The 12,421-nt window shown below is 36.7% G+C and overlaps 1 protein-coding gene across 1 annotated transcript; it reads left to right on the top strand.

Annotated features, from left to right (window-relative positions):
• Positions 1-341: 341 nt before the first annotated feature.
• LOC109216171 lies at positions 342-5,553 on the top strand. Its single transcript, XM_019380302.1, has 2 exons — positions 342-750; positions 4,588-5,553. The coding sequence occupies exons 1-2, from the start codon at positions 451-453 to the stop codon at positions 5,428-5,430; spliced, it is 1,143 nt and encodes a 380-aa protein (XP_019235847.1). The 5' UTR covers positions 342-450; the 3' UTR covers positions 5,431-5,553.
• The last annotated feature ends 6,868 nt before the right edge of the window (positions 5,554-12,421 follow it).

Here is a 12,421-nt window from a genome sequence, read left to right as displayed (position 1 = left end):
GGTGGCTCTCTAATTCCAATATTCTATATGTTATATTTAAGGTTAAGACCACACCATTCAAAGGGTATTTTGGTATATTAAACAAATCTTTAATTTAAAAGATTCAAAAGTCTTTCTTATTTTTTTAAACTTTATTTTTAGCCGAACTAAGACAATTAAGAGTGCTATTTTTGTATTTATACATGCAAAACATAAACAAACCCAGGACTTTGATAATGTGTGGGTTGGACACAAGTCGGTTGAAATAAATAAAAACATTATATTTAAATGGAGAATGATAGATTTTTATTATTATATAATAAGAAAAAAAATAGAAAAAGCAAATATAAAATTTTGAAAATTGCTCACTTTATCCTCTTACCAACTCAAACAACTTCCACTTTCTCTCTTCAACCTCCCCTACAAAATCTGTAAAACTACAGAGGGAGGAGAAGATAACCAAAATCTGTAATGGAGAAGCTTATCTATTCCACAACAACTCCATTTCCCTCTAAACTCCATTTAAAGCCATCTCCTTCTCTTCCCAGAATTCGCCACGTGGACTTTAACCTCCCTTCTTCACTACTGAGTCTTGAGTCGCGCCGAGTCAACCACTCGCTTTCCTTCAAATGCCTCCATGATTCTTCATTCTCTGTTACCCAAAATGGGCACGAGAAAAAACCATTTACGTCTCCGGGTTATCCAAACGGATCCGGATCGGAGCCCGATTTGCTCAAGCGGATTGCTGAAAGAATATCTCAACAAAACAAGGTAATCAATTATCCTTTGCCAAGATTAAAAAAAAATTGGGGTAATTTTGGGTTATGTTTGAAAATGTATAGTTTTTTTTTTTTTTTTTGTCATTTTGATACTAGAAAAATTTGCAAGTATAGTTTCTAGAATTTAATTAAGTAAAGTGAATTAGTTGTCCGATTTAGCTCCTAAAGTTGAATTGATGCTATTCGTTTGCCTACATTCAGATTTTTATTTGGTAGCATTTTGACTCATATTTAAAAATATATGTTTTTTTGTCATTTTGATACGAGAAAATTTGCTGGTATAATTTATAGAATTTAATTAAGAAAATTGAATTAAGTAGCCCTATATAGCTCCAAGAGTTGGTAAAATTTCATACTGGGTTATTCGTAGCGTTATTGTACATTGGGATAAGCAGATGGAGAACTAGGATTTCAACTTTATTGGTTTTGAATTTATAAACATGACTTCAAGTGTAAATAGCTTGGTTTTAAATTTAATATTCGTACGTATTTAATGAATTTCTTAATACAAATGCACTGTTTGAATAAAAGCTATTGGGTTAGGGCTTCTAGCTCCGCCCCCGATGATAAGCAAGAAGTTCCAAACGATTGGGATTGACAAAGTGTTAAGTTTTGTATCTATGCGCAATTCAGTAGTGTTAGATAGACAAAGTGTCAAGCTGGCCCATACACCATCTAAATGAAAAGTTCAGCTCCCATGTTGGTGTATATGAGGAAAATTAATTAATATAAACTTCAGTTTAATGTCGATTTTTGCTTTATTATGGTGTTCTTTAATCACCTTCAGGTGAAGGGTGATTAAGTGTGTCCATACTTCAGTTAGCCGGTCCTATAACCATTAGTTCCAATTGAACCATCAATGGTGGTTTTCATACTATGTGAAAATAGAACCACTTATTAACTCTAGTTGTTCCTACAGGTTTCCTTTAAGGTGATCCTAATTTTACAAGATTAATTTGTCCGTCTCAATGTAACATCTATATTTATTCTTTAGGTAAAAAAATGGCATCTACCACGGCCAGGCTCTTCAAAGGTGTAATTGTATAAAATGTAGCCCGAGCATCTTTCAATGAGATTATTGAAAGATCTCAAAGGCAAAAATTTCAGGATATGCCGGAGCATCTTTCAATGAGAAAAAAATTCTCAGGAAGAAAACTACAATTGCAGTTAAGTTGCAATCTGTGTTCAAGCTATGCTCGGAGTTCCTCTTTTTTGCAAGGGTACAACTGGGCATCTTCCAATGAGATAAAATATCAGGAAAAAAAAATGAAAGTTTGCAGTTAAGCTTCAATTTGCTTGTTAGATTGGTAACAGCTGGGAAGATAAAATCTTCATAGTCCATGGAATCCTGAGAAAACATTTGTAAATGTAGTATGCAACTATGCATGCCCTCAAGTTCGTTGGATTTTCCATCTTTTTAAAAATCTTATGAAGTACTTGAAGAGCTTCCTCGGTAGATTATTTCTGGTTCCTATAACTTTGAAAAACTTCATCAGCTGCCATTTCTTGCCGGACCTTACACTAGTTTGATACACCAACTTTAAAAGGGGATTGCATTTTAGTTTCAAAGGAAAATTTGCCTTGATGTAGTTATATCTCTCAGTGCCAATGCAACACGTTCACTACCTCATTTTATAAATGTATACTGGGTAAAACTTGAATTGGTTAGGATACTAAATATTGGTTTCTGAGCCTACAATGGTTGACTTTCAACATTCAGGGGGAATAATATTACCTTTTAGTTTTTCAGCATCATGTTTTAGTAATCCTATTGAATATGTGGCTGCTTTGCCAAATTTGTGCTAGTTAATTGAACTGGTATACTTGAGCAAATTAATTAGCTGAATTCTAGTTTTTGATGGAACATTTTTGTTATCTTATACTGTTGACTAGGGTACAATTCTGATCAATGATTTTAGGTTCTATGATTTGCTTATGAGGTGTTTTTGTTGCTTGGTTTATGGGGACAGATCATTTGGGTACTTGAAAAGCATTAAAAGCACTCATCACATTCTGATCTATGCTTTCAGATGAGTTATAACATTCTTTTCAGTACCGGATGGTAAGTTGGTCAGTGTGGCTTTCTATACGTTTTTGCTTTACTGTAATTGCAATTATGGTCTAAAAATATTTCATCTTTCATGCGAAAACTAGTTGATCCACTTAGACTCGATTTAAATGATGGAAGACGAGTTAGCCACCTTTTTACACTATAAACCCAATAGTTAGAACTTAGAAGTCCTCTTCGGTTGTAGGATGGGCAATTGGTCTCTTTGGTCTTGGGCAATTATCACCTAATGAGGTAGCTTTTGGGGTTGAGTTAGTCCATTTCTTAATTCTTATCAAAATCTCTTTACTAGGATTGAATTTTCTTTGAATGCTCTATTTTTGAGTTACACCCAGGAAACATTGTGTGGTATAATATCTATGCACTACAAATGAAAAAGAAATTAGCATTGTGGACATAATTTTTTGGTTCCTTTTTTAACTTTCCATTTCTTGATCTCATAAATGATCTGATATTAGGAAGGCTTTCGCTTATATTTGTTTGCCAGGTTTAACATGGAAAGAACAACAACTAGCAATAAATTCAATATTGGAGTTATATTCTTAAATAACGAAAAACAATGAAAAATGTACCTAATTATTCCTCTACTTTTTGCCGTTTACATTTATTGTATGAAATTTTTATCTACTATCTGAAACAATAATGCAGAGACATTCTCTTCGAAATCTTAGCTTACATAAGGGCAAGAACTCAATATATACCATTGTTCAGCTAAAACCAATCAAATTATGTGGAAAATATTAGCATCAGAAAAAGAAGAAATACCAAATCAAAAGTCACTAGAGCATGTTTTGCAACTTTACCTCAATAAAGTTTTAAAAGAAAGTATACTTTTGTTACATTTCTTAGAAAAAAAGTGTTAAAAGAAAATACTTGGAAATCTGTTGTCTCCACGTGTTAAATTACTAGACGTTCAAGTTGTAAACAATGTGAAGGCTTATTTAATAAAAGGATGTCATTTGAATGATCTGTAGAAATGGATATGAAACATAGCTTTACATTATGCGGCTGCTTTGCTATAATGAAAGCAAGAAAAAAAATATTGAAGCATTAAGGATTAAACTATTAAGTCTGTGTTAGTGAATGTCTGTAGGCAGTTGGCTAAGCTTGGTAATCTGACTGCCATGTATGGCCAATCGTTGCAATGTAATGATCCTATGGATCTTATGACTGATGTTACCTAGTATTTGATAAATAAATATCCTGTTTGCCAAAGAAAAAAAAGAAGATTAAACTATTACTTATAGAAAAGGATGAAGGTGGTGTGTCTTCAATATTTGTTTGTATGTTGTTCTTATCTTATGGGCCTTCTATAAGAATATTCATTAATTTACAGGTAGTTACATCTTTATATCGAAATTCTTCATATTCAACAACCTTCTGTTCAAATAGAAACATACCTTCTTCATTTAGATGGAAGTTAGAAACAGTTTACAACTTTATGAAACTGCAATATTTATGTCAAGATGATGCCAGTAGGAGAGAGCTTTTAGCATAAGCACCACAGACTTGTCAAACCTGTTGGATAAACCAGTAGGAATTGAAGCCGGGGTTACAGAGAGGTTCACCTTGCTGTGGTGTAAAATTACAATATTCAGTATATAGTTTTTCAATGATTCCATTTAAAATAGCGTTTATTGAATTTCATAGCATCAGGTAACTGACTAGAAAAGGCCATTGATGGTCCATGCATTACAATTTGCTTCTACAAATTATTTTTTCTCCTCAGCATGTCTTGTGTTTTCATATGATTCCATTCAGGTCCTTTCTGCAAGTACCATAGTTCTTCTGTCAGCCGTGTTTGTTATGCTCATCCACCCAGTCATTGTTTCACCAGCATTTGCTAGTTTCCAAGCTGCAGCTAAGACTGGAGGGCCGGTAGCAGCAGCAGTAGGGAGTCGACTTGTTCGTAATGAACTACTAAGCAGTGCATGGACTGGTTTTTTTGCTGGTTGCCTACACACGCTATCAGGTCCTGACCATCTTGCTGCTTTGGCTCCTTTGTCAATAGGCCGCACAAGGATGGAGAGTGCAGCAGTGGGAGCCCTTTGGGGCTGTGGTCACGATGCTGGGCAATTGATTTTTGGCTTGTTGTTTCTGCTCTTAAAGGACAGACTCCACATTGAAGTTATTCGTACATGGGGTACAAGAGTAGTAGGCTTCACCCTTCTTGTTATTGGAGCAATGGGAATTAGGGAAGCATCTGAAGCCCATACCCTGTATGTTGCCCTTGAAAATGGCGAGTCTGACGTTACTGTATATAAAGGCATTGATGCTCCAGTTATTGGGAAGAAAAAGAAAGTCGGCTTTGCAACTTTTGCGACTGGCATTGTCCATGGGTTACAACCTGATGCACTGATGATAATCCTGCCCGCGCTTGCTTTGCCTTCTCGTTTGGCTGGTGCTGCTTTCTTGGGTATGTTCTTGGTCGGAACTGTTATGGCTATGGGAAGTTATACTGCTTTTATTGGCTCATGTAGTCAGGCATTGAAGGATAGGATTCCTAGAATTACCGAGAAGCTCACTTGGGCTTCTTCCCTTGTTGCAATTGGTTTAGGCCTTTCTATTATCATTAGCCAATTTTTTGGTTTTAGCCTGTATTAATTCTAATCCGGCGTTTCATTTGTTTATCTTCAATACTAGGTGATATATTTTTTATGAGGATATATCTTTTTGAGTGAAGATTCATCTTCATTAATGAGATCTTCAAGTTGTTCCTTTCTTCTATCTTCATCCTATGTGCAGAGTAGTAGCAGTTTTTTCTATAAAATGGACTTGGTAGCGTTCACTATTAGTATTTGATATAGTAGTAGAGGCTTGATGATTTTCAAAAAAGCAGCCATTTTTTTCTCTGGGTAATAAGAATTGAGAGTAAACAAATGATTCAAGATCCTTACATAAGGTAGTTTAGCTTGATAACTCAGATAGTCTGTACTGATAGAACAAAACACTGTCAAAGGCAGGGTTTTATTACGCAGCCCTTCTGGATATGCATATGTTTTCTTTAAAATCGAAGATAAAATTGCTTTTTACTTCTGGTCACAATTTTCGAATTTGTCATCTTAGGAGTTAGGACAACAAATACTAAATACTTATTGAGATATTCTTTTTATCATAATCAAGTTTTGCCTTTATTATAATCAAGTTATTTGAAGTAAGTAGAGCTGTCAAAACGGGCTAGCCTAGCCCCACCCAACCCAAGCTTCGTGGGCTTTTAAATTTGATGGGCTAGGGCGGGCCGGTCCTCCATCTATATGGGCTTTAAACTAAGGCGGGCTGGCCCTTCAATTTTTTTAGGAAAAAATATTTCTTCAAATCTTTAAATATTTTTTCGTGACATAATCTCTTAATCATATGAACGACTTCTGTTTATTTAGAGTGTACAAGAATCTTGATATTTGACAAGAAATTTCGTAATTGAAATGCAAATTCTCTTTATCTCTAGCTCTTCTTTTTTTAACGTTACATGAATATTTTTGTAGTCTTTTTCTTTCACTTTCCTTAGGTTCACGAATTGCTTCAATAAGTTTATATGTTAAGGTTTTATAATTTATGTTTAACATTATTTGTTGATTTCATTATTATAGTCTATAAAAATTTTAACATTCATGAAATTTGCTAGTGTTGTCAATTTTCTTTGGGTATTAAAACTTGACCTTTTACTATACTGAAGAGCAATTTAATTATTAATAATATATTAAAGTAACCAAACTGATTATTGGCCACTTAAAGTAATATTTTCTTTTGAAAAAAATTATTATTGGTCACTTAAAACTTTCTTAGTTCGTTGTTAATTAAGCAAAAGAAAAACTAATCTTGTCATACTACATGCATATCAAAAATATAAATTCTAGTTGATATGAAAGGATAAATGAGCAATCTAAGTTTGGAAAATGGGGATTATTGTTAATATTTTTAAATTTTTTAATTTTTTAAAATATTTAAATTTGAATTTAATTAAGGAATTTTTACCTCCTATAGTAAAGGTTAACACCTTACTTATTTTAAATAAATACCATTTGAAAAAATTATATTCTATAGATACCTTTTAAGGTTTATAGCAAAATATTTAATTTTGGTTACCTCCTAGCCCTAAGCCACTAAATACGCTAATCAGTTACACTTTTTTCTTTTCTCTCTCTACTTTGATACATCCCATTCTCTTCCCCCATCCCATTAAAATTTCTGCTCGCCTCCTCCTTCTAACGCACAGCAACAACAAACCCTAACCCACACAAAACAAGCGCAAACCATCATTCTTTTTCGCTAATCTAACTTGACGACGAAAACAACCCACAGAAGGAGAAAGAGACGAAGAACAAGACGTAGAACTTAAATTATCACAATGAAAACTGTCACCTACAAAAGAGGTCGCTAAGCCACTCGTTACCGCCATTGAAATACAATTTTGAGAAACATTAGCGGATATGGCGAGAGAACTCCGAAACCCGGATTTGATGTTGAGATTCGGAGCACGTGACAAATACATCTGACGTTGTTGTTGCATCTGCTGCAATAGGAGTAGCTGGAAATTAGGGTTTGTTCTTGAACAAAGACGACGGATTTTGGGGCTGAGCAACTGGATTTTCTGTTAATATATTTTAATGTATTTTCAACGTATCACGCTGTATTTTCATGTATTTCATTGTATTCATTATCTTTTTTTTCATTGTAATTCAATGTATCTCGTTGTATTCCATGTATTCCATTGTATTCGCTGTCTTTTTTTCTCATTGTATTTCAATGTATCCCGCTGTATTCTATGTATTTTATTGTATTCACTGTCTCGCTATATGCCATGAATGTATTCATATGTTTTTTTTTTAATTAATATAATTTATGTATTCAGATGTATTATATAATTTCTCTGAAGATTGCTATGTTTTTGGGGTATTTGGTTGAGAATCTTTTTTATAACTGAAAATACAAAATTTGTGTATTATAATTGAGTTTGTTGAGTTATATTAGGAGTATTATGTTATTTGATTCACTTTCCATTTTAAAAACAGTATAATCCCCTATTTCACGCCGTGAATACAGTCGAATACAGTCGAATACAATAATCTGTCCAGCTGTAATCCCATATTTCACTCCATGAATACAGTCGAATACACTTGAATACAACAACTGATTAGCTGGACTTCCCTGATTCACGCCTATTTTTGCTACTGTATTCATGAATACAATAGCTTAAATACATCAAATACATCTTATAACCACAGAAAAGGTATCTATAATCCGTAATATAGCAAATGGTATCTATAGATGGCTAATTACTACTAAAAGATAGTGGTTTATGAAAATTTCTCTTTAATTAATTTTTGGCCCAGAGACCGGCCCAGGCCCAGCCTCGGTCAAGCCTCAAGGGACAGCGGGCTGACTTGGGCCGGGCTTATAAGCCTCACTTTTAAATGGGCTAAAAAATCTCAACCCGGCCCTACCCAAGTAGCGGCCTGGGTTGGGCTGGCCTCACGGGCCAAGCCTATTTTGACGGCTCTAGAAGTAAGTACGCACACATAAAATAAAGGGAAAAAACTAGTTGTGTCCGATATGACTGTAGGCGTATAAATTTTATTGGAATTAATCCATAAAATAATTTGGACTATATTTTAAATTCAAGATATATTAGTTCAAATAAATTTAATGGGCTATTATAATTGAATTAATTATATAAGTCCAACATGTATGGATTAAATAAATAAGTCTTAATCCATTGGGCTAGCCCATTTAATTTAGCTAAAGTGATGAACCCACTTCATTAAGCCCAAGATGACATCTTCCTAGAGGCCCAGTTTGGTGACACATGTCAAATAACGTGGCGCGTCAAGTCAAGCAGGAGAGCCAATAGGGCCATGCCACGTGTCAAAATAACAAGGCATGCCCAGTCACACTGAAAGGCCAATGAAATCGCGCCACGTGTGCAAGCGACATGTTCTGGACAATCAAATGCGGTCATGTCACACTTCAATTTGATTGGTCGGAAAGAGTTTGTTTTTATCACAACTCCTCCCTTCCACAACTATAAATAGGGGTCTTCATAACCCAAAGACACCAGAAGTTATAACAAGAAGCAAGAAAGAGCTCGTGGATCAAACACTGGAAATTCCTCCACAAGTTTCAAGCTTCAAGCAATCAAGTTCAAGTTCAAGAAATCAAGTTCAAGCTCAAGAACGAAGAACAAATCAAGGTCAAGTTCAAGCTCAAGAACGAAGAACAAATCAAGTTCAAGCTCAAGAACGAAGAACAAATTAAGGTCAAGTTCAAGCAATCAAGCTAAATCTCAAGAACAAGATCATCATTCGTGGCGACAACTACATATTCAAGATCAAGCTCAAAGGCCCTTGAATTTATCTACTATTGGAAAGAAGAATCAGAGGATTCATAGAGATTGTACACTTAAATATTTGAAATAAAATACTACGATTGTTGCAATATTTTTCGGTCCTGATTTCATTTTCTTGACGCAAATGTATTGTCTACAAATTCTGGCACGCCCAGTGGGACAATCTCTACCTCTCATCTCAATTTTTCAATCACCAAAGTCCAAGAACATTGAAATGGCTTCAAAGAAAATCAACTCCAGTTCAACTTCCACCAAGGCTGCTAACTCCAGGTTCTATGCTGATGTGGAAAGCATCCTCGATTTCACCTTTGGAAGCTTCGGACCAGTTACGAGGAGCAAAGCAAGATCTTTAGGACAACAAGCGCCCCAAATGCCATCCGCATCAACCCTTGTTTTCGGATCTTCATCCTCAAAAGGAGCAAGATCTTCCACAAACGCATCTGAAGGGGGAAGCGATGTTGCTGAAAAGATCAAGAAAACTCTTGTTCTGCTTGACCTCTCTGGATCCAAGCACTCAGCTGTGAAAGAAGATGATGATACTTCAAGTGATGGATCCTCCCCACTTATACCACATAGCGTGAGCCAATCAAGGATCAATCTCTATGAAAAGCCATGCTACTCTCTGTCGTCCACGACAATCATGCAAGCCATGGTGACAAACACTTCATCTATGGAGGAGCAGTTGGCAAACTTGACGGAAGCAATCGCTGGCTTGACCAAATGCATGCAAAATCAAGAGGCTAGAATTGACAAGCTAACAGATAGGGTGGGAATCTTGATGGAAGAAGAATTCACCCATGCATTTGGCAAGCTCCCAGAGGTTCTAGAGAGTGACTCTCCCCCAAGACAAGCAGCATCCACTAAGGCTATCCCTGTCTCATCTGAAGGGATGATTCCAATCGATCAATTGAAGGAGTTCATTGAAGGAACCATTAAGAACAAATATAAAGTTGCTGCAAAATCCTCCCTTACATATGCAAAGTCGTACACTGCAAGGGTCGATATATTGAAGATGCCTGCTGGCTATCAACCTCCAAAGTTCCAACAGTTTGATAGTAAAGGTAACCCAAAGCAACATGTTGCTCACTTCGTGGAGACGTTCAATAATGCTGGGACTTATGGAGATTACCTCGTCAAGCAGTTTGTCCGCTCGCTAAAAGAAAATGCTTTTGACTGGTACACAGACCTCGAGGCTGGATCTATTCATAGCTGGGATCAACTAGAGCAAGAGTTCCTCAATCGCTTTTATAGCACGTGACGTACTGTGGGTATGATAGAACTTACAAATACCCGTCAACGAAAGGGTGAACCAGTTATCGACTTTATCAATCGTTGGAGGAATGCAAGCCTCAACTGTAAAGATAGGCTTAGTGAAGCTTCATGCATAGATATGTGCATCCAAGGCATGCATTGGGGATTGCGCTATATCTTGCAAGGTATCAAGCCTAGCACATTTGAAGAACTTGCAACTCGTGCCCATGACATGGAATTGAGCATGGCCTCCGCTATAAATGAAAGGCTGCCCATCTATGAACCTTGCAAAGGGAATGAAAAGCAAGAAGTCAGGAAGTGGGGCAAGTTCGTACCCAAGTCTGAAAGCAAAAAAGCTATTGAATGTCAACACGTCACCTATGAAGTTCACGACGAAGGTGAGCAAGAAGCAGAGTATGAAATCCACTCCTTTTCACGATAAGCCAAGTGGAAAGTTGACTCTAAAAGAAATGCAAGAGAAAGAGTACCCATTCCTATATTCCGATGCGCCAGCTATTTTTGAAGAACTCCTTAAGTTAAATCTCATTGAGCTTCCAGAGATGAAGCGACCAAATGAAGATGGGAAAACAAATGACCCAAATTATTGCAAATACCATCGACTTGTGAGCCACCCTCTAGAGAAGTGCTTTGTCTTCAAGGACAAAGTCATCGACTTGGCTCGCGAAAAGAAGATCGTGCTTGAAGATGAGAAAGCAAGCACGAACCAAGTCTCTATCACCTTTGGCTCAGTCAATCTAGATGAGTTATGCAGTTTAAAAGGAATCAAAAATGAAAAATTACTGGAGAACAACAAAGTTGAAGACGATCAACCTGATGATGATGAAGGTTGGACGTTGGTGACTCGTCGTAGGCTCCACAAAAGGAGCCCACGAAAAGAATAGGTAGAACAACCAACAAGGAAGATGATGGTAAAAAGACCAATGAAAAAGAATCCAGTTAGGCGTTTGAAGAAAGCAAAAGTGGAGATGTACCACCCTCAAAAGCCACGACATACAGTGACCTTGGAGGATTTCTTGCCATCTTGGTTCCGCACGAAGATTTCCTGGTATCGTGTTGAGGCCTCTTGTTGCAATGCTGACAAAGGGGAAGAAAAGAGTGATGACCTACCATTGGCACCATCTTCGGAAAAGCTCACTGAGTCCACTCCTCAAGAAGTTAATGCTTGTGAGGAAAAAGTCACGTTCACAAATGACGATCTTCTGCTAGGTGACACTCTTCATAACCGCCCATTGTACCTCGTTGGCTATATGTGTGATGAAAGGGTAAATCGAATTTTGGTTGATGGAGGATCCTTAGTGAACATTTTGCCAATTCGCACTGTGAAAGAACTTGGTATTCCCATGAACGAACTCTTAGTAAGTCGTGTGATGATCCAAGGATTCAACCAAGGGGGGAAAAGAGCCATAGGAGCGATCAGGCTGGAAATCACCATTGAAGATATGCAATCAAGTGCATGGCTGCATGTAATCGACGTGAAAACTTCATACAATGTCTTGCTTGGAAGGCCTTGGATACATGAGAATAAAGTGGTTCCATCTACCTACCATCAATGTTTAAAATACTATGAGGGTGAAGTCGAGAAGAAGATAGTTGCTGATGATGAGCCATTCACCGAGACAGAGTCACACTTCGCCGATGCAAAGTTCTACTTGAAGAACCACATTGTGAAGGAGATAAAAGTTGATGATGGCATGAAAAGCAAGAATGACGAGCCCACAACTAAAAGAGCCGAAGTGACTACTGGTAGAGTCAAAGATGTTACCGAGGAGGTACAACCCAACGCGAATAAATCTTATAGAGGGGGTATTGCGTGTTATGGCAAGAAAGTGAGTCCTGCGATCCAATATGTCCCTAAAAGGAAAAAAGATGAAGGTGAATCATCTAATCTCCAAACTAACATGCTAAAGGAGTTAACTCTTCCGGTAAAACGAAACGAGGCAGTAAAGTTGTCGTCAAAACCACTTGCAGGGTTTGTGGCCC

Source organism: Nicotiana attenuata, unplaced genomic scaffold, assembly GCF_001879085.1.
Source record: "Nicotiana attenuata strain UT unplaced genomic scaffold, NIATTr2, whole genome shotgun sequence".
In the NCBI taxonomy this organism is placed as follows: Eukaryota; Viridiplantae; Streptophyta; class Magnoliopsida; order Solanales; family Solanaceae; genus Nicotiana; species Nicotiana attenuata.
This window is presented reverse-complemented; position numbering and strand designations above follow the sequence as displayed.